Source organism: Cimex lectularius, unplaced genomic scaffold (assembly GCF_000648675.2).
Source record: "Cimex lectularius strain Harlan isolate CLEC.00 unplaced genomic scaffold, Clec_2.1 scaffold249, whole genome shotgun sequence".
In the NCBI taxonomy this organism is placed as follows: Eukaryota; Metazoa; Arthropoda; class Insecta; order Hemiptera; family Cimicidae; genus Cimex; species Cimex lectularius.
The window spans coordinates 283,655-307,102 of NW_019392808.1; the positions used below are offsets into that span (position 1 = coordinate 283,655).

The 23,448-nt window shown below is 33.6% G+C and overlaps 1 protein-coding gene across 1 annotated transcript; it reads right to left on the minus strand.

Annotated features, from left to right (window-relative positions):
- Positions 1–1,010: 1,010 nt before the first annotated feature.
- LOC106669020 (4-coumarate--CoA ligase 1-like) lies at positions 1,011–22,635 on the minus strand. Its single transcript, XM_014398268.2, has 9 exons — positions 22,379–22,635; positions 8,373–8,589; positions 3,046–3,253; positions 2,607–2,975; positions 2,383–2,537; positions 1,882–2,050; positions 1,636–1,808; positions 1,421–1,573; positions 1,011–1,363 (listed from the first exon to the last, which is right to left on the minus strand). The coding sequence occupies exons 2-9, from the start codon at positions 8,586–8,588 to the stop codon at positions 1,085–1,087; spliced, it is 1,722 nt and encodes a 573-aa protein (XP_014253754.1). The 5' UTR covers position 8,589; positions 22,379–22,635; the 3' UTR covers positions 1,011–1,084.
- Positions 22,636–23,448: the final 813 nt, after the last annotated feature.

The window sequence follows — 23,448 nt, forward strand, 5'->3', positions numbered from 1 at the left end:
AAGATGTTGTTGGTTGCCAATCTTTCTCACGTGCCCATTTAGTCCTCAGAGCCATATTAAATATGCTATTAGGATTAGGAGTCTCTTCCTGCTTCTTTCACCAAGAGGTTTTTGGATTATTAGTGTCCAGTGAGTGAATCCATTGTTACCTTACGTTCATCATGTCTTCTGTACTAAGATACTTGTTGATAGGTTTGGTTGAGGACCTATCAGTAGGGGAGAAGCCTTTCCTTGCGAGGACATGCGCTTTTTCATTCTCCTGTACTCTGTCCTGGGACTCAGGAAAGAGTGATTTTGTTCATCGCACTTGTTTAGGTTTTACACTTCAGCATTCTAGAGCTAATGATATTTTAGTTTAATACTTTCATAGCTGTCTATCGGGCAAGGTAACTATGGCTTAATATCCTCTGATAAATTGAATTGGGAACTTCTCTTAATTGCATGAATTCCATCATGAAATATACTGGCATACATGCTGTAGGACTTGAGACTTAACTTTAAATGTTTGGTTTGGGGCTCATACTCCTGCCCTTGTCCTAGATCAATCGGTGTACTGGCAGATAGTATCTTCCATAATACTAAATACTACAAAACTAAATCTTATCACCCATTATGCTAGAAATATTATTTTTATTCTGCAGAACATAACCAATTATAGACAATACATGAATTCAGAATGAATGAACTACACCAAATGTTATGTTTGATATAAAAAGTAAATGTTATGTCTTTCAAGCTTTTGCTCCTCTCATGTAAAATTGGAACAGGTATATAGGTATGATAGGTGATATTCAAAATCACATAACTTTTACATGACATATAAAAACATAAACGGATTTTGGTTTTGAAAAATTCGAGAAGAATAAATGTCAAAGAACGATCATTTGAAGAAGACTAAAGTATAAATATAAAAAACAGGATCATCAAAGACAATAGTTAATGTTGTATGATATAATAAATACGAAAATCCAGTAATAAAAGTAATAAAATAATATATTTTATTTACATATTTATAAATATTTAACAGATATTTTTACATATTTTACATTTTAAAAAAACTAATTGAGCTAAGTTCATTTGTAAATCATTTGCATAAAGATTCTTTCAATTCTCTTCTCAAAATCTTTCCAGTCATGTTTTTAGGAATTTCGTTGCAGAAAATAACACCACCGATTTGCTTGTACTCAGCAACCTTACTGGCAACAAATTGTTGTAACTCCTTTTCGTTACAAGACGCACCAGGTTTCTTGACAACAAAAGCAATCGGTACTTCTCCAACCCTTGAATCAGGCTTTCCTACCACACCAACATCAGCTACACTTGGGTGTTGTTTCATAACTTCTTCTAGCTCAAGAGGAGCCACCTATTGACAAAAAGATTAACTAAAATTGTTACAATTTATTACAAAAGATTAATGTACCTGGAAGCCTTTGACTTTGATAAGCTCTTTGATTCTATCGACAATGAACAATTGACCAATATCATCGAAATAACCGACATCGCCTGTGTGTAGCCAACCATCAACTAAAGTCGAAGATGTTGCTTCTTCATTTTTATGATAACCTTCCATTATCTAAAATAAAGAACATTTTAAACATTTCTTTATCTAACTGATAAATTAAAATTGTTTCTAACCTGAGGACCTCGACAGCAAATTTCACCGGGTTGTCCAGGATCTATGGTCTCTTTGGTTTCTGTGTTGACGATTTTTACTTGTGCCCCTGGCATTACATGGCCCACAGTTTGAAGGTTCACTGTCGTGTTTCTTGATGATGTTATAACCGGTGATGACTCAGTCAGCCCATATCCTGTGGGACAAGAAATGTGTTTACACTGGGATCGCTCGAATGATCACAATTAATTACAATGAAATTAAGTTACCTGACATCACAATCATGTGCTTTTTTGCTAGAAGTTTTTTGGCATCAGACAAAGAAATCGCAGCTGCTCCATTAATGCAACACCTCAACGATTCCAAATAAGATTCTGTAACTGAAGGGTGGTTGGCCATAAACTGTACAAGAGGAGGAACAACGTGGGCGATCGATATCTAAAAGAAAAACATTGTTAATGAGAATGAACAATGAGCTAGGCAACAAATAATCCACCCAAATGTGGCCATGTGCAGATGACACAACTTTCAGGATGTAAACAGAAAGTTTTGAGTTATTAAATTTAATATGGGATCACTACATTTCTCTTTTGAGATTTTTTCATAAAAAGGGATGAGTCTTCGTTAACACAGTGTTATTAAAATACATTCAAAAAGGTAAAACTCGTGTTTGTTCAATTGATAAATACTGGCTCTATTATCCCACTTACCATAGTTGATTTTGGTGTTTACTTTTAATTTTATTTATTACAATTTAGTAATTTACTCACTTTGTGTTGTTTGAGGATTTTGAGATATGGTTCAGGCTCAAACCTCGGAAGAGTTACTAATTTTGTTCCATTTCCAAGGTATGTCAGGGCACCGATGCTCAGCCCATAGACGTGGAAGAACGGCAAAACACATGCTGTTGCATCTTGATAATTTTCTGAAATGAAATGAATATAAAAATTTAAAAAAACAATTCTCATTTTCTTCAAAATAGGTTATGACGTACTGGTGGTCTCATAAGCCAATCTTATGGCCGGATGGTCGACCTGTGTCAAATTGGATACGATGTTCCTATGGGTAAGCCTGACCCCTTTCGGCAGACCGGTCGTTCCGCTGGAGTATAACAGAAGAGCTAAGTCTGTATGGTTGACGTTTATTTTGTCGACTGCGGATTCGTCTGCGTCCTGCACCATCAAAAGTTCCATAAAAGATTTAACACCATCCGGCAACGATTCTGAGAGGTTGTGAATCACGACAATGGGCGGTTTGTTGGGTGATTTGCTCTTCTCTATTGCTTCCTTGACGTCTCCGACTTTCATCGGGAACGTGATCACGAGTGACGCTTCCGAATTGGACAGCTGGTGATTTATTTCCTCTGCAGCAAGAAACAATAGTTAATTATAACAATAAAAAGTAAATTACCAATAAAAATTGTAAAAACAAACCTGGCGCGTACAAAGGATTGATTGTTGAAACGACAAGGCCGGCTTGGAATGCTCCTAGCATGGCAATCATGAATTCCGGCAAGTTTGGAAGCACGAGAGCCACAACTTGTCCTTGCTTAAGACCAGATTTTATAAAACCAGCTGCGACTTTTCTGCTTAATACCCGCAGTTGTGCATAAGTGTAAGAACGCCCAGTTAATCCGCACACCTGAAAAATAACAAATAACACATTAAATTACAGTTACAATAAATATATTATAACTATAACGATTTAGCAGCCGAAATATTTAACTCAAAGAATTGACCAAAGAACACCGGGTATTACATGTAGCTTACGTGTTAAAAAAATAAACTCCTAAGAAATAATACAATGGAAGCAGCCTTGAGACAGAAATTACAAATATTCTGATAGGAAAATTGGTTCAGATTTGGTAACTTCTGTCTTCATCAACAGTGATCAACTTAAACACTAAACCCGAAATAACGAAATATACTCATTTCCTCTTGAAATAAATCATAAGAAATCTTAGAAATTAGCAAAATGCCGCTTAAGAAAGTTCAAGTTTCTATGGGAGAACACTCAAAAGTATTTATATAAGAATAAGATCAATTCGCAATAAGTCTGGTAAGTTAGCATTGGGCAGTCGTAAATTTACCTGGCACCGAGATTTCAAAAATTTACTTTTTATCATAGATGTACATTAGAATTTTTCCGGTATTATTTTATTCTTGTCGGTTTGTTTGTTGTAAAAATAATTCATCATTTTATACATAAAATGAATTTTTCATTTTTCAAAATTTCAATGTTTTACAGATTATAGAAATAACTTATTTAGTAAAGCATGATACATTTTACATCAATATATTTTTAACTGTTAATTTATAGTCGCTAATTGAATTTTAAATTTGACCTCAATAGCCCAGATTAGGTTACTTTCCCCTATTTTATTGACAATCTAGATCAATAAAAGTAAAAAATACCTCGATAATGATTAAACTAGGGAAATAGCACATAATGCATGTCTAATATCAATGAAAATCAATTAAACTTAAATTACTGATTGCTTTATCGCTTTTATTAGATAAGTCTATTCGTAAATTTTCTATCTGCTCTAATTTTTCTAAATCACAATCAAATTTACTACAAGTAGTCGAATGAAAAATATGATTTCATTTTACCAGTTTACTATACTACTAGAACAATGTTTTTGTCTTGGTTTTGGGTATTAATATGACATAAACATTCTTACAATAAAACTTTATTATTTGTAAGATCATATTAAATTTAAAATCAATAAATTTAAATCATGGTGACTGTTTTTAATTCAAAGGAAACCGTTGGTTTTCAACTTGTGTTTTAAATTCGTGGCTTTGTTGAGCCTTTTTTGCCTTCAGTTTCAAAGGGTTTTTAATATTGACTTTGATAGCTAAACTAAGATAGAAGGTTTGGGATGGTAGGGCGTGAAATGACCTTAGCCGTTAAAACGCCCTTAAAAATTAATAATAATAATATTGACTTTCATTTATGTTTATTACATACACATATGGAGAAAAAATAAGGAAAAAATTGTAAATTGTTATAACCTAACAAGGAAAAGAGCCAGTTTCTTCACCAATTTATTACACTATATATAATAAAACTTATTATCGCTTATTGAGCCTAATGGACGATTTGATAATCCATTTCAATTCAAGTGGTATAACAAACTACGTTTGTTCATCTTTTAGTCAAACATGAAACATGCTTAATTATGGTAAAATTTGTTCTTTAATGTAATGCTAATTTTGGAAAATTAGTGCACAAACTGAGAATATCTGTTCAAAAAATGACAGTCGTTGCTTATCATTTTTGGCTACCAAGCAAACTATATTTGACCTTTTGCGCAAATTTAGATGTTCTGAATATGTAAGACTGAGCCTTATAAAACTCTTTTTTACTTTAAAAATACATTTTTTCTATGATTTTAGAATACTGATTTCAAATTTACTAGTTTCGTGGTCCGCTTGAACAATTAATATCTTTCAATTAATTAAGGTTTTTAGTTGAGATAAAAAAGTCAGTGTCACGAGCGGGATTCGAACCAACGATCTTCGGCTAGATACGCAGCTGCTCTACCACTTGAGCTATCTCGATCCACTCGGACACTAACTTCCCATCTCAACCCGACCTTTTGAATTTTCCATCCTTTTTGCCATTTTTCAAATGACCTGTAATGAATTTGATTCTCGGCGACAAATGGTAGAGTGTCAAGTGGTAGAGCAGCGGCGTATCTAGCCGAAGATGGTAGGTTCGAATCCCCCTCGTGACACTTACTTTTTTATCTCAACTAAAAACCTTAATTAATTGATTGATTTCAAATTTGTATTATATATTTAAAAAAATGTAAATGTTCATAATCACCATATAAAACTCATTAATTTATAATATATTTCAAAAATTAATACATACTTGGAAAGAAGTGAAATAATAATAAAAGTAATAATTTTATTTTTGATAAATTACAACATTAATTGTTTTGTTTATTGCTTCAAGGAATGCAGATGTAAAAAACAATTAAAATTAATTTTAAAAAATATTTAGCTGGGTTACGAGATATAAAATATCTTAATGAATAATGGTTTGTAGTTTATATCCCCGCTTCCGCATTGTTCGTATTTATGGCTGAACTGTTTCGCCTTGAACATGATTAAATCATCTTGAAAGGGTAATTCTCAAAAAGAACTAATCATTGACTCAATTTCCTCGATAAACTGCATGTAGCGTTTGCTAGCTCATTGCGACTTGTATAAATGTTTGTCTGGCTAGAAAAAGTAAAATAATAATTGCAACTTAAGTCCAATTGGTTTGCTAATTGCAGCGAAATGCACTTCTAATTAAAATTTCTTAAGAAAACTACATGTAGGTAATTTTAACGACCAGGCAGTCGATTCGACTTGAGTAATAAAATGATAATAATAAATTTTATATATAATTATTAATTAAATATTTTATATATGTTATAAATAAAAGTAATATATATTTATTACTAGAATAATTAATCAGTAATTTAAAAATAATTACGTTTTATTGTCACCAGATAGACATTTTGTGTTATATGCTTCGTTTAGTAATTTTCCAAACCGTATTTATTTTTGTGTGGTGATTAATGACCGTTAGTCGATACTTATTCCGAAATCGTGAGATGCGGTCTGGTATGATGTAGGTTTTGAGAAAAACATTTTCTTTATCGTGCCAACGTTTCGATCTTTATTGAGCTCATCTTCAGGGCTGGGAATTTACAAACATTGTTTAATTTAACAAATACATGTAGGATGTGGAAAAAAGTGAATTTATATGCAAAATATATTTTTTATATTGAAGTGAGTAGAAATACTTTGATATAATATTTAAAAAAATATTTTGCATTGTGTAAATTCACTTTTTCCCACATCCTACATGTATTTGTTAAATTTAAACAATATTTGTAAATCCCAAGCCCTGAAGATGAGCTCAAAAAAAGATCGAAACGTTGGCACGATAAAGTAAATGTTTTTCTGAAACCTACATCACACCAGACCGCATCTCACGATTTCTGAATAATTGTATTTATTTTATTGATTTAGATTTTCAATAAAACGAAGTCTTTTTTTATCACCCCTTGGCGTTTAAGCCTTACCAGGGGAGGCTACGGATATGAGACCATCAGTTTTAATGCAATTGTTGTTTGGTGGTTCTAGGTCGGAAAATATTAGATTCACGTCCAAAAAAAGCACTAGAAACAGAGCTACAAAATATTTTAGCTAATTTAAGTAATCATGTGCTTTTCTGCCTTTGTGTTGCATGTATTTCAATTTTGTATACATACATCAGTTGATTTTTTTAATATGTTTTAAATCTAGGATAAGAAAGAATAGCAGGATTGTATTAAATGAAATTAAATGAATCAAAAGTTACAAAACCAAAAGGCGTGGCCAATAAAGGAAGTCAAAAACTAAAAGAAAATAACTTGAATTCGTTTTAAGCACCCTTTCACACCCTTAAATACGAATTTTCAAAATAACCAACAAATCAGACATTTTTGGTTGAGATTCGCCGAGAGAATTTTTTTCGGGGATATTCTACTTAAAAATTACTATGAATTTTATCCAAATTGAACTTTATTAAAACTGTTAATTGTCTTTTTTGAGCCTCTGCCAACAACCTTAGGCTTATTATGTTTACTATATCATAAGTCCAAAAAATAAGAATGAAATCAACAAAAAAGTCTGTTTTTTAAAAATGTTTTATTTTATTTCTCCTGTTTTATTTATTCATTTGTTTATTTTATTGTATTGAATTTTTGTGCCATTGCCGGCACAGGATCGGCGGAGTCGTTTTAAAATTATCATCATTTCTGTGATTTTCGAAATATCTGAGACATTTCGGAAGGCTAGCGTTTCGAGAAAAATACTATTTTTTAACTTTCCCACAAATTTGTATTTAAGGTTTTTGTGGCTGTAAGAAACGAATTTCAACGTTCTCGCTTGCTAAAAAAATATTTTAATCTATTTTATTTCTTTGATCGATCACAAATTTATGATATTAATATCCCGTGCTAGCTGCCAAAATCATTTTGACGCGAATAACAAAATAAAAACGAATAAAATTCATGAAAATGAAAGTAAACTAAAGGGACGTCGGTGGCCAGGCACTGATATGGCATTCATCACTGTAATTTCCCCGGTTCGAAACCAGCAGCCCTGTATTGAAAAAAAAAATCAATTTTAATTTGATCGTTGCCGATCATCTCGGTAAGCATATCCTCGCTAGGTTGTTTTGTCAAAGGCATTTCCGCATTTCGCAGTCTTCAGTGTGTCTGCGATTCTGTTAAGTCAAGTTCTTCTATTCGGCGGGTGGGAACTTCACTTATGGAGGCTTTGGCCAAATGTGTGTAAAAAATATTACTACACTAAAAGAATGTAGAAAGAATGTACAGATATATTCGTTGGATTGTTCTCTATGTAATTCTTTTGAATGTAATTTTATAAATTTGTATGCTTTGGTTGAACGTGACAGCATAGCATATTCACAGTAGGTTATGAAGTACACGTTTTGTAAACAAGTATCAGTACACGTATTTAGTCGTTTAATCCACTAACACAATTCTTTTTTTGATCTAGAAGAAAAAGAAATTGACCAGTAGTTTAGATAAACAAGAGGTGAATAAATTCCAACGGTTATAATCCAATTAAATAAAGTTTGTAAATAAAGTTTGATGCTCTGGCGTCATTCCCAAAGGAGGGAACATATCAAGGTGGGACTGAAATAGTTTAGGATGAACCGAAATGCGTCGTCGTGCTATAATTACCAGTGCCGTGTGTTCGGGCCATTTATCCAAATCCTTGAAAATCCTTTCTTGTATTGTGATCTCAGGTACAACGAGATCTCCGAACGGTGAGTCGACGTACTGAGACGAGTATGTCCTCGGAGAGACGACGAGGTTCTTGCAGATCGCCTCACCCTCGAGCAACTTCTTGTAAGGGAGCCCGGACAGGACACGCCTAAGTGACCTCATTGAATGCATCCTGTAAAAAAAAAATAGTCTAGGTTTACAAGGAACAAATTCAAATTTATACTTAATTAAATTTCCACTAAATGTTAATTTAGTTTGTTAGTTCGAAGTATTTGCTCTCACTTTTTTTAATGAACTATAATTGACAAGTCTCCCAACTTTATCCAACCGCACTGATAATAATTGTAATTCAGATTTTTCGATCATTCTGGCCAGCCTATCCTCACTGTTTTGGTTTGTCAGTGTGTTCCGGCTTTTCACCATCCTCAGTTGGTGTCTCCTCTCAACTTGGTTAACCATTTTAAAAGAAAAGTAGCCGAACCATCTGATAAACGAATGAAATCCCACAAAAATAATAATGTGCACTTGTTATTAGGAGCGCAAAACCAAAATGAGTTAATGATGACCTTTAATTCAGATTTTTGAGACTCCAGTGGCAATGATCATAATATGGAGTCGAGTAGCACATTCAAAAATCTGATAGTTGTAAACGTTCATCAATAAATGAAACTAAGCAAACAGTACAAAACCTTAAGAATTTCCGGGTTGCACAAAGATTTAAAACGTCCCCTAATTTGATATGGCTTTACAACCAGGCTTATCTCATACGATCCCGCTTCAGCCTGTCAGACAACGACCACAAGGAGAAATCTCACAAGTTGTGAATCAGACTAAATTTATTTGTGGTATATGCTGAGATTAACAGGATGATCGATGACGGTCTAAATTCAAATATTTTTTCCATTTAATAATTTCTTGTTTATTTGTCTGTTTGTCCAAATTTACTTGAATATCTTTGAGGTTAAGTAGTAGTGAATAGGAAATTGTTCACATTTTAATCCGTATTAATTGGAAAATTGGACGGCGTATGTAAGGAACGGTTGGTTCGAAAATGTGTTCTGTTTGATCATTTTTGGTCTTCCTTTCATCGATGTTTGTTCATGTTACATAATTTTACTCTGCAAGATAAGGTTTGTTAAGAATCTAAAAAAAGTAACGATCGCGGCAGAAAACTTGTTCCTCCATTGAAAACACGATAAAACACGTATTTCGGGAAATAAACAGCGAAGATATGAGGACCAAGGATTTATGTTGAATTTTGTAGAACATCTTGAACACCGTACAGTTCCAAATCAACACGCCAAGGCATAACGGTTCGGAAATATTATTATAAACTGTCTCAATGAGATATTTTGTCTTGAATATTACAATTAGAAATTAAAGGTAAGCAGTAATCGAGAATTTATACTGCTCACTCTATTATTCATTCTAATACCATCATTACTACTGATGATACCGCAATTTTGCCTTTCAACCCAAATCCTATACAAGCTAACTCCAGCATCCAAGAATGGTCTTTTAGCAATGATGCAAACAGTGGAAGACCACGCTGAATAAGGAAAAATGTTCATAGTGTAAGAGAAAAACACTATTGTCCTCCTGTGTACATCAATAACAAGAAGCTACTGACTTCCGGTCAAGTCCGGTAGTTAGGAAACATAGACATCAGTCTAGCATAGAATCCCCACAAAATAATAATTAAGAAACAACTACTTGGCAGAAGACTTAGACATTACGATGACTTTTAGTACCAAAATCTGTCTTGGCTGTCAAAACTCAACTAATTCTATGCAATACATGACTGTGAAACTTGGGTTCCGCCAAGGCATCTCATATTCAGCGCATAAAATCCTTCCATTAAAAAGTCCTCGACAAATTTTCAAAGCTCTTTACTAGTCACTAACCGATCCGTGCCAGTTTACAGTGCCATTCTCTATCCATCCTAACGTGCCCAATCCACGCTTTCTTCTTGTGAGATTTCCTCCTGTGGTCAGAGGGTGATGGACCTATAATTTTAAGTAACCTATCATCTTGCTCTGGCTATCCTAGTTGATTTTGTCAGACAGACGCATTTCGTTATTTCCCTATCTTCAGTGTTAAATCTGTGTGGTTTACATTAAGTCAAGTCGCCGACACAAGCACCCCTCAATCCCATGGACCTTATAAAAGAAACTTGACTTCGCATAAATCGCACGGACTTACCACTGAAGACGAAATGCCCGTCTGATAAACCAGACCAGAAGGATAGCCAGGTCAAGAGGATAAGTAACTACATAGGAACTGCAGAGAGAGAGAGAGAGAGAGAGAGAGAGAGTAAATAATAGAGTAAATAGAGTAGGGTAAATTATACTCTTTCCTATCTCGAGAACAGCCACGTGGCCTCGAGACCGCCTCACCACTTAGCCGTTCATATTAACTTCATCAGTGGCTGCCTTCTCTAACATGTGTCCTTCTGATGCAATGCTGACCATTGACCAACCATTAGAAATAATTTAGTGGGATGGGTATGTCAATTCACTTTTCCAAAATGTGGGGAAAAAGTAAACTGTCCATAGTGTCAGTGTTGTGACAAAAATATGTATATACATATTTGTAATATGTATTTTTTATATGTACAGGCGTAATAAATTATTTTAAAAACTAACAAACACGTAAAAATGAAATGAAAAAGGCTAATGGCATTGAAGTTGATGTATACTTTTAATAGATACTCAAACTTTTTAAAGCTCAATTAATTAAAGACTGGAAAATGCAATTTTTCTATCTATAGCAAGATATTTCAAAAATCCTATATTAACTCCTTTGGTTTAATTTTAGTTTGTACATTCTTGGCAAAAAATTCGCGATGACTTTTAAGTTCACTTACTTCGTTGAGAAAATTACTGTTGTTTGTTTTTTGTTAGAAAATAAACTTTTTATACACTGTATTTAGAGACTAAGACAATTCGTTAAAAATGCACACCATACACATTTAATAAAAAGCCTCTCCGTGGAAAATTTAATAAAATCTTCAATTAATAAATCAAACTTTCCGTCAGACCCATTTGTACAGAGGAACTGTACAAATAGTAAGCAGGAAGTTCAAAAATTATCACTGGACCTCTTCTCGTACATATCCGCTTATCTTTGTTTTTCAAACTTTCAAGAGATAAAATTAGAAAGTCGACCCCACAATCATAATTACTGCTCCAACTTCCAAGTATAGTTTGAATGTCTTTCTGTTTTTAATTTTGATATATTTACTATCATTGTTCAGGATCAAGACTTGAGATATTTAAGAAAAAATTGTTGCTTTGGGGACGAATTCTTGAAAATAAAATTAATAGAAAGTGGTCTTAGTAAATGTTACGATTCATTTTGGAAGTCATTGAACTCCTTCCATTAGTACTGGTTTTGTCTGAGCCTACTACCACTTTATGAGGCTAACAGATGTTAAAACAAAGGACGAAAACAGGCTCAGTTTTGTTTTAGATTCATGCCAGGACACAAACGACGCGGACGACAAAACACACCCACTCAATGCACAACCGGTTTATTTTTTGTGGGGTCCTTCCACGTCCACATCCGGGGTTAATAAATATGTGAAAACTTACAAACCCAGTCTCCATAAAGACCGACATAATGTCTTGGACAACAAGTTTCAGATACTTCTAAAAGTTGTTACAATCTAAAATAATAATCATATTAAAATAATAATAGATAGTTTTTATATTTTTTCAGTTGGTTCAATTATTTTGTTAAAGAATTAAAACAGAAATTGATGATAGAAGAAAGAAAAATAATAGCGTAAAATTAAATTCTACTTAATGTTTGGAGTGGGTTTATAAAAATTAATCAAGTCTCACCACCTGTTGCGCGTGCAGATAAAAAGAATTAAAGTGAAACAAAAAGCCTGGTTTAGGCCAATATTGTTGCTGAATATCAATATTTTTCCGATGAAATATAAATAAAATAAAGGAAATTGTATGAACGACCAAAATTTAACTAATACGGATCTTAGACATACTCGACAAACGGCGTTCTTGTTAAACTTTTCGATTAACTATGAGTTTTCTCAAAAAAATTTTAAACTCACCTCCGTATATTATAAAATGTTTGTATACAAGTATCCAAAAAGGTTAAAAAAAATGAACAATGATAAATAACTATCCATTATATTTCGTGGTCCGATTGACCAAATAACTTCTTTCAATTAATTAGTGTTAAAAATAAATACGGCTAAAAAGGAGGGAAAATTCGAAAGGTTTAAGGTTGAAATGTGGAGTTTTAGGTTGGTGTCCGAGTGGATTGAAGTCAGGACAGCTCAAGTGGTAGAGCAGCGGCGTATTTAGCCCAAGGTCGTGGGTTCGAATCCCACTGGTGACACTACCTTTTTCATTTCAACCAATACCTTACATAAATATTAATTAATTGAAATAAATAACTATATCATTACATAAGCTCGCTGCATAGTTTTTTCCAAGGTTACAATTTATCTGCACCATCCTTCAATAGGGCCACCATTTTTCACAACACCAATTTAAGGGAAATTTGCTAAAGCTATTTTCTATTAGACAACTTTCTGAAAGAGAATTAAACTTTATAAAAGCAGGGTAAAAGAACGAATATCTGTTGACAAGTGACTATCTATTCACTATGAAGGTGTTTGTAACAGTCCTCACTTTAATTGTTTTCCAGGAAAACAAACATTTTCATCGTCTTTATCATGCAGATTTTCACATTGTCTCTTCGTAGAGAATCTCAAATGAGTACAATTTACAAACAAAATAGTGGAAGGAATCTGAAAATTTTGATACGATCGTAAATGATTTTCAAATATGTAAGATTTAAAAAGTCGAAGAACGGACACGACTTCGTAAACGATTATTTGTCGACTTTCGCAGTTTACAAGTTTATATTATTCTTTTATTCAAATGTGCTGATCTGAAAATTCCAGATAAAAATATTAATTGATATTAACATACTTTAACATCAGAATGATTTTGGTTTGCTGGGATCAATGTTGGGCAGAACTTATAACAATTATTAATAATTTTTTTTAAAATCCAAGTCCCTCCAATTCATTTGACATTCGCCTAAACACGCCAAGAAACACAAAAATAAATCATCGTATATTACTTTGATAAACAACAGTATTTTAAGAGGGTTTAAGACAGAATATTTTAAAAAATTCAATCGGTTTTATTTATACAGATAGTTCATCCTTGCTGGTATGAATCAATTTTTACTGCATTTTATCATGGTTTGTCAAATTCAGGAAACGTTATGATTGTCTGTGAAATCACGCGAATTGTATATCACAAAAAGAAGTATTGATTCAAACACTTCTAAACTCGGAAAAGAACAACTTTTAACAGTTTAACGATTCATCTTTTTAAAGAATGCACCTAAATGGATTTTGTACCCTTTAACGTAATTTTTGAAATTTTTTATCGATATTGAAAGGATTCCTTCTTGTATTTATAACTCTAAGGCCAATTTAAAAAGTGGTAAATAATGGACGAGATTGTTTAGTAGGAGCTTGGAAGTCTTCGGATTTTGCACATTATCAAACACTGGTCACATAACTTTGACTATATTTGTAATTTGGTCGTTACGTTCTGGTCATCCTATATTTGCTGTATTGATCTGTGAGACTGCTTTTATACATTTCATCATCTTCAGAGTTGGATTTTGGTATTCATCACTTTGCAGACCACATGGAGCTATCTCACAGTTTTTGTTTTGTTTTTTAAATTTATTGATTATGTTACAACAGCAACTTTGTTGTCTTTATTATTTTTTAATATAACATTATTAGAGAGGAGAAGTATCCATTAATTACATTCTTATTACAGCACTATACACATTCCTCACTAGGGAGGAAGTCGCTAGGCTATTGGCGCTTTAGATGTTTTAAAGGATTGTCGGCGAGGGTTCGAGATAAAGATGTTTAACTAAAGGATTGGGAATAGGGATTTTAAAGAATCCCCTCTATCCACTTTTTTCCGGTTTCGAGGACGAAGTACAAGGCTTGGGAAACGGTTCGAAGGATTTTCTACTGGTGTTTTGGGTTCTTTGTTCGTTGGAACGCTTGGTTAATCCCCACAGTTCAATTCCGTCAGTCCAGATTGGTTTTGGTAATGATATGTAGATGAGGTGTTTACAGAGTTTCGATCTGTTTGAGCAGTTTATCCTTTCTTCAACTCTGTTCTTTTGACTTGCGGGGTTTCCAAGTGGGTTTTTTGTCGATGTAAAGTCCCGAATGGGCATTGGTTACTGATAGAAAAATAGAGTTGGAGTAGAATGGACGAGAGATGATACGGCGAAGGGTGTAGGTTATTTGGTTTGGTTGAGTTTTACCCTCCATTTCTTGAACCACTCATCTAAAAAAAAGAGTTGTTCTAGAGGTTTTTGAAGGCCCCTCCTGGGTCTGGGTTAGCCGAAGGCAATCCTGGAGCCTGTATCGGGATTGATAAGGATATCTGCAGTTTGTACTGAATAGTGACTGGGACAAAGGATGCTGCCTTGCGGGACACCCGCTTCGTCATAGAGAATGGAAGAGAAGGGTGATCCGACTGGCTCTGACAGTACCTATAGGAAAGATTGGGTTTTAGTATGGCGAATTGCAAAATGCCGAAAATTACCGATTGATCACCCTGCAGAGCAGACAGAAATTAGAACATTTATTTCATCACAATCATACATTATTTATATGGCGTGGTTTTTAATCAATTTAATCTTAATAAATTTTCTATGATAAAATAATAATTAAATACTGTTTTCTTTCATTTTTTTAAGGTTTTTCTCCAGATTAGATTTATTTATTATCTGATCATTTTTATAAATGAAATGTAAGCGGATGATAATCATGAGGATAATAGGAAGTGGGTTTTTGGTATTGTAAGCAGTAAGCATTGAGACTTATTGAAATTTTCCTAGATCCTTAGTTCAGCTCGTTACACTAATATATAAAAATAAAAGCTTATATGAATAGTAAAATAAAATTTGTGAACCATCGTCCTAGAAATCATAACTTGAGGAGTCAATCCAAATATTCAGGCCAGCATGTCGACTGACGAATTTTATTGACTTGGGCACCCAATTTTATGGGATTTGTGATTCGAGGATGTATTGAATTAGATCACCTTAAGTGACTGCTAGTTTCTCTGTACCTTTGAAACAGAAGAATAAAATTAATGCCAAGGTGATCGTATTATAGGTTAGATCATAGTGCAATGATTTTTGTTTTCACGTAAAGTGATGAAGTTGACTGAGCAATCTCCAATTTAAACGACTTATGTCACAATCAAGATTAACAAAAAATTGAAATTGCTACTCTGGTCTAAAAAAAGGAAAAACTGATGGAAAGTAATATTGAAATGAACCAACTTTCATTCTCCGTTTGTTGATAAACAGAGATCGGTTATGATATAATTATTGTCCGTAATGGGTTTCATGGAACAAATAATATTACTGCACTTAGATGGAAAAAAATTGGTCACCCTTAATATTATTAATTAACTGTTAAACAATCCTCCATTGATTATCGGCAACGATATTGGGTCCGTTGTAAAGGCTTAGAGGTAAATAAAACAGAGATAAAATCTCCCACTTGTGATTACAATTCGAGTTTGTAAATAAATCTTTCAATAGTCAGTGTCTTCGTTGTTGGTTTTTCTATAAGATACTTTCTAACGTTTCTCTGGTTTGATTTTTTTTAAGTTGGCCCATTTTTAAGTTTCAAAATTGTTTGAGTGATGGTTTTAAGTGATATTCGGCTAGAATTGTCATTGTCGGAAGAGGGAAGAAGTGAAATGGCCGGGTGGTTAACATTCTCAGAACAACTGTCCGAAGGGTCTTCCATCGCTACCAAGATATTGAACGTTACTCAAGAAGGCATGGATCGCCATCGTGTCACATCTCAGAGAAATGATAATTTTATTGAAATCGACGTTCTACCGCTGTTGAGATCCAACAAATACTTCAATTAGAAATGTTAATGACAGTCAGTCTACGCTCTGTAAGGCGAAGACTTTTATTACCTGGATTACGTTGGAGAAGATATGCCACTGGTTCAGAACTTCTGGCAAGGCACAGAACAGCTCGGTTAAGTTTCGCAAGAAATCGCATCAATTAGTCTGAGCAAGATTGGATTCAAATTTTGTTTTCGGATGAGTTAAGGTTTCGATTGAGGTATTCTGACGGCCGAGAGATGGTTTGGGGGGCGATATAGCACCGCAACATTTTGACTCCGGGGAAGCTATGGAAGTGGTGGTGTTATGACGTGGCATTTCATGGAAGTTCGCAAACTTGATCTTCGTCGGGGGTTCCCTAACAGTTACGTGATACATTGAAGATGTGTTATAAGAAGAAGTTGTTCTTTATATGCCACTAATTGGCGACGGCTTTATTTTTATACACGACAATGCAAGGGCCCACACAGCTAGGGTCGTTAGTGACTATTTGGAACGGGCTTTAATTCAATGTTTGGAGCGACCAGTGCATAGTTCCGACTTAAACCATTATCCTTTGGGACGAGTTGTCAAAAAGAGTAAAAAGTCGCCCAGCGATGCCAGAGAATTTGCAGGAATTGCAAATGGCGGTTTTCTAGTGCTATAGAGTATGAAAATATTCTACAGCACTAGTTCCAATACTTCATAAAATCGAATGCAAGCGGTGACCAACGCAAGAGGAATAAATATTCCATATTGAAGTGAATATTTTCTTCATTGTTTACATAGCAATATTTTTGATAAAATTGTTTTACTCAGTTTAATATTTTATTTTATTTTTTAACTCTCTTATATTTTCCTTTAAAAGTTTCCAATAACCAATAAAAAATAAAAGCTATAACGGTTGCAAGTATTTACTAAAACGTGGGTGGGCACTTTTATTTGCCTCTCAGTATATTTACAACTTTTTTAATAATATACATTATAACTATATACGAACCATTTGTGGTCAAAACAATAATAACTACAATGTATAACTATCGCCCCAAAATGGACATCCATCTGTATATATATAAAGGACCGCGAATAAATAAAAAAATAGAATACGTTATTTAAAAATGTCGAAGGAAAATATCAGAAATCAGGGCGAATTCACTCTCTAAAAAAATGTTTTCTGCAGGTTAACAAGAGAGAATTGGTCGGCAACAACATTGTGAAACGTGGCATATTCTGAATTATTTTACTAGACCAAGACCGTTTGAAAAAATGGAAACTGTAGTTGCAATGATAGAACTATGGCTTTCCGGATAACTTTGACATTTTTCTTCCTTTTCTGACATAGCCTTTAATGGATCATTTGTAGTTTTTTAAGAGCAACAAACTGCTAGTTTGCCAAGCTTTTATCACATTTTGTTGCCAACTCCAGGGCTTAGTAAGCCAATATAGCTGTTATGGTGTCTATGGTGATGAACCTGTAATTTGATCCTTACCGATCATCTTGATCTGCCTATCTTCTTTGAATTGGTATGTCGGACGCAATCGGCATTTCGTAATCTTTAGTGTTGGTTCTGTGTGAATTTGTGAGAATTCTAAAAATGAAATAACTTTATTTTTATACACGACAATGCAAGGCCCGACACAGCTAGGTTGTTAGTGACTATTTAAAACGGGCTTCAATTCAATGTTTGGTGCGACTACAGTTCGTAGTCCAGACTAAACCCTTATCGAACACCTTTGGGACGAGTTGTCAAAAAGAGTAAAAAGTCGCCCAGCAATGCCAGAGAATTTGCAAGAATTATTAATGGCGGTGTTGGAAGAGTATGAAAATATTCCATAGCACTAGTATCAAAACCTCATAAAATCGAATGCAAGTGGTGATCAATATAAGAGGAATATTCAGTATAGTATATATTCTATACTGAATTGAATATTTTCTTCTTTGGGAAGCTAGTGTCCGAGTGGATCGAGGTCACGATAGCTCAAGTGGTAGAGCAGCGGCGTATCTAGCCGAAAATCGTGAGTTCGAATCCCGCTCGTGACAGTGACTTTTTTTATCTCAACTAAAAACCTTAATTATTTGAAAGATATTAATTGGTCAAGCGGACCACGAATAGTAGTGAATTTAATAAGTTAAAATGAAGTATACTTTCACGAAAGCTCTCAGCGGCCATTTCATTTGTCGCCGAGAATCAAATAGATTACACGACATTTGAAAATGGCAAAAAGGAGGGAAAATTCGAGAGGTGAGGTTGGGATGGGAAGTTTATGTCCGAGTGGATCGAAGTCACGATAGCTCAAATGGTAGAGCAGCGGCGTATTTAGCCGAAGGTGGTGGGTTCGAATCCCGCTCGTGTCACTGACTTTTTTTATTTCAACTAAAAACCTTAATTAACTGAAAGATATTAATTGGTCAAGCGGACCACGAAAACTAGTGAATTTTCTTCATTGTTTTCATACCAACATTTTTTGTAAAATTGTTTTACTCAGTTTACCTTTTTATTGATTTTTTTTTTTATTATTTAGTCATATCTTATTTTTTTTAAATATTAGCAAACAACAAAAATTGAAAATTATAACAATTGCAAGTATTTATTTTTTTCAAAACGAGGGTGGCGACTTTCCTCTCAATGTATAAATATAAACGGCTCGTAGTTGATATGTATTCGAATCTTCGCATAGCCCTTTAAAATTTACTTGAGGTTAATCTATAGAAATCATTTCTCAGTAAAAATTAAAAATAAACAAATAAAATTATTGATTGTAAATAATAATTAAATGAGAGGAGATTTCACGTCATGAATACTCATAAGGTCAAAAGTACTAGATCACCCTTGGATTTGGATAAGATGGCAATATTGTCATAATGATGCACATACAACTGAATTATATCATTAAAGATAAGATTGTATGTATGCTTTTTCAATTTGTGTTTGTACAATAGTTTTCATTTTCTGTCAAAAACTTGGTTGGAGTTTTTGTTCTCCAAAGTTTTTGAATTCTCATTGCGCAAATTCAAACTCGAACGTTGCGTGCTGATAAATGACACACGGGCATATAATTACTTCATCCTGTTAGAAAATCTCCTGTCACTAGTTGTCCTAGGCATTAGATGTCCTTGACGTCCCAAACAGTACCCTATTCCTTATTTTAAAGCACATTTATTTATTTCAAACAAAATGAATAATCCCGCCAGAATTCAGATATCGAGAAAGGATAAAAAATCAAAATAAATCCTTTCAGTAGATAATATGACTAATTTTAGATAGTATTAAACAAATAAACAAAAAGTTCACTTGAACAATATATTATCATTAGTTTATCTTCGGCACCCTTTCAAAAAACAGAGTTGTTTTGTTAAGGATTCCTACTTTTTCCTTTATCATCTTGATTGAATGTTTAATAACATATCTGTATTTTACTTTCTTTGCAAATAAACTGCACAAATTTTCATATCAAATGTGTTTTAGTTTTTAATATAAAACAGTGAAAGACAATGATAAATGCCAAACATAGAGATACATGCTTATCTGCACATTCTGTCTGTCTGTAATTCACAATAAAACACCGGAAAATATTTTTTGCAGTGATGTTTGCTTAAAAAGTTGTTCCTCTTTAATTGGATGTTTTGAAATTGAAACGTTTTGAGGTCAAAGTTGAAAACAATTCATATTGTAATGAGCATGCATATAGAACTGAACGAATAAAAAACAATGCAACAAACGTTTATCATTTTTCTTATGAACGTCAAATAACTACAAACTTTGTTTATTTATCTTGTGTTTTTTTTTTAATCAGTACGACCTATATTGTTCTGTTTCCGATTTTCCTGTTCGTTTCTTGTTTTCATTTACCAATTACATTTGTATATTTATTTTGAAGAATTTATTTAAACTTTTTATTTGTAAAAATGTATATATTACCTATAATTAGTACAATATCTATAATTTTAAGACATTTTCGAAAATATTACATCCCTCAGAATCGGTGTCTTGCCTCTCCCTATTTATAACCTTGACTTAGAGCCTTCTAGGACGTTTGGCCTGCCTGAGACATGACTTTTAATAACAGCAGGCCCTGATTTCGGCCTTTTTTGGCTCCATATAGGGAGCTAATAGGTATCTCACGCGATATGACAAGTGTTCTCGGGTAAGGCCCTGTTTCGATTTTTAGAAGAAACATTTAAAGATTTATTGCAGTTAATCTTATTATGGTATATGTAACAGTTTGGTGATATATTTATTTTGTTAACTGATTCGAGAGAATGTGTTTATAAGCGTGAATGCGTGTAGTAGCCCATCGACCCTCAGTTTGACTAGTTAATAGTGTATGTTTTGTTTATATGTGATGAGGTAGAAATATCGAGTAAGGGGCTTAAGAGACCTTGTTGTCTGGAGCCCTACTTCCGCGGCGATTCGACCTAGGACGCACCCCGGACCACCAAAACACCGCAGTCAGGCGTGTTGCTAGAAATCATAGCTCCTTTTCTGCACATGTATTTGTGCTTTATGTGCAGAATTGAGTTAATACAAATCGATAGAAACAGCAATGTTTGTTAAATTGTCAAAGCACATTTCGCTTTTACTCGTCCAAAGATTGAAAAAGTGGCAATGGCAGTAGGACGATAATTTTGAACTTTAATTTTTGTCCAATTGATATCGGTTTTTTTTAATATTCAGGCAATAGCTTAATAAACGAATAAAATAAATGAGATGGGTAGACAATTATCGAACTTGGTTTACTCGGTTACTCGCCTATGATGCACTGATTCTATTCCATTGATAATTTTTGATTAATATTTTAAATAGTAAACATTCATGAAGGAATATTTAATGCAACTGTTCAATAGATTGCACAAGGATTTCAAGTCATGCCAGCTTATAAATTGTACATTTCTAATAGATTCGAGTTCATAACCCTGCTTTTGGATTTGAAAGGATCGCCAACAGGTACTAGATCTGTTGTTTTCTGATTCCAGTCTAGTTTTGTCGAACAGGTTTTAGTGAATGTGAAAGGAACCCTTCCGGTCCTTCGGTCAAATTTCAACAATTCGTTAATCGTTGAACTAATTGTCAGTGGGGTGCAAGTTGATCCCGATGTACACACTTGTTCAAAATCTTTCCATAAGACGTTCGTGTGGATGGGGGAGCGTGGAATTGGGGTAACAACCACCTGTTTGCCATATAAACATCGACCTACTCGTATTTCCCTGAGAATCTTGATAAGTTCAAACTAAAAAAATCCCGTTTTTAAAACAAAAATCACTTACTTAAATTCTTATTGAATGAATAAACTAATTAGTCCTTTGTAGAAAATTGACTCAAATATACCATATTTATATAGTTTGAAGTTATCTGATTTCACTAAAATCTGATAGTTCGTATAAACATTTCTTAATAACTGAATTTCATTTTACCTTACTTTATATATAAACATTACGAAAATAACTTAAAGTTTAATCCATTTGATACAATTTCACGCATAATTTGCTCTTTCAATTTCTATGTCTGAATTATAATTTGAAACTGTAAATGTAAAAATTTATGTGTTGTTTGCTCCAATAAAACTAAAATTGTACAAAGCCGCACGTGAAAAAAGAAATTACCTACTGTTCCATTCGAATGAACTATGGTTTTTCCTACATTTTATGACGTGTATTATACAATGAAACAAAAATATAAAAGTTACATAATAAACGTATAATAAATCTAGTCGTGATAAATCAATTCTTCGTTCAAAATTTATTAACAAAATCGTCAGTATAAAAACTTTTATTTTGAAAATTAAAAAGAGAAAATTAACAGTAAGAAATTAATAAATCAATGAAGTAAACATTATTCGTTTAAAAATTATAGAAACAAATCTCTGGATACAAAAGTCAAAACATTAAGTTAATTTTTTATTTTTCATTTTTTAATATTTTATGTAATTGTAAATAGAAACTTTTACTGTCAAATTTTTATTGACTAACTACACTGTGTGGGAGGTCGGTAATCTCTGCTAAAATATAATCCGATTAGAAAAACTCACCTTAGAATTTGAGAAAAATTTCCTCCTTAAGTATCTGAATTTTTTTCACAAAAACGGCGGCCACACAACTCCGAAAGTATCGTCAGTTGTTTACACAGATGAAATGAAAGTTGGATTGGAAGGTCTAGTGCTTTCCTGAGACTGGTGCTGCCTAGCGAGCAGCCTAAATACGGCGATATGAGCCTTAAAAGAGGGGGCGAATGCAACTGCAACTGGGACTGCGTGCGCGTAGACGTGCGATCGCCGCGCCGTCCTTCGGAAGACTGGGGCCACGCTTCAAATATCCCTCTTCACCCCTGTACGAAGAACGAAGCACCCATCGGAGGAGAAAATCAATATCGGCTGGTCGAGGGGTGGTAACGGACGAAGCCGAAGTGCTTAAAATAAGACAGACGTATTTACTTAAAACGATTTTATACAAAATGGCTTCATACAGTCGCGAATTTCCTTCCAGTTTCTATCTATAAATATCCTATTTATTGTACATAACGAGTACTTCGTACTTTACTATTTCTACCCGTTACTGTAAACTATAGTTTGTATGTTCTCATAAACTGCAGATGAAGTTTGATGAATAGAAATGAAATCAAATTGCATTATGCTTTGAAAATTTCAGTCCGAGAAAATTATCCGAAGAAAATTGAAAAAGCGAGGAAAAACAGCGAGGATTAGAACATCAACAAGAACTACGAAAGACAAACTACGAAAAACAATTGCTGGTTGGTGTTTACATTACGTTTCAAACTCCTGATTCAAGTATAGAATGACGGCATAATAAAGCGATTTAAGTCACAAATGAACAAGGGACTATCAGAAACTGAACTTACACAAGGCGTGAGATGCGGTGAGGTGTTATGTAGGTTTCATAAAAACATGTTCTTTATCGTGCCAACGTTTCGATCTTTATTGAGATCATCTTCAGAGCCTGGGATTTAGAAACATTGTTTAAATTTAACAAATACATGTAGGATGTGAAAAAAAGTGAATTTATACAATGCACAAAACTATTTTTTATATGCAATCAAAGTATTCGGGTGAGTAGAAATACTTTGATTGAATATAAAAAAATT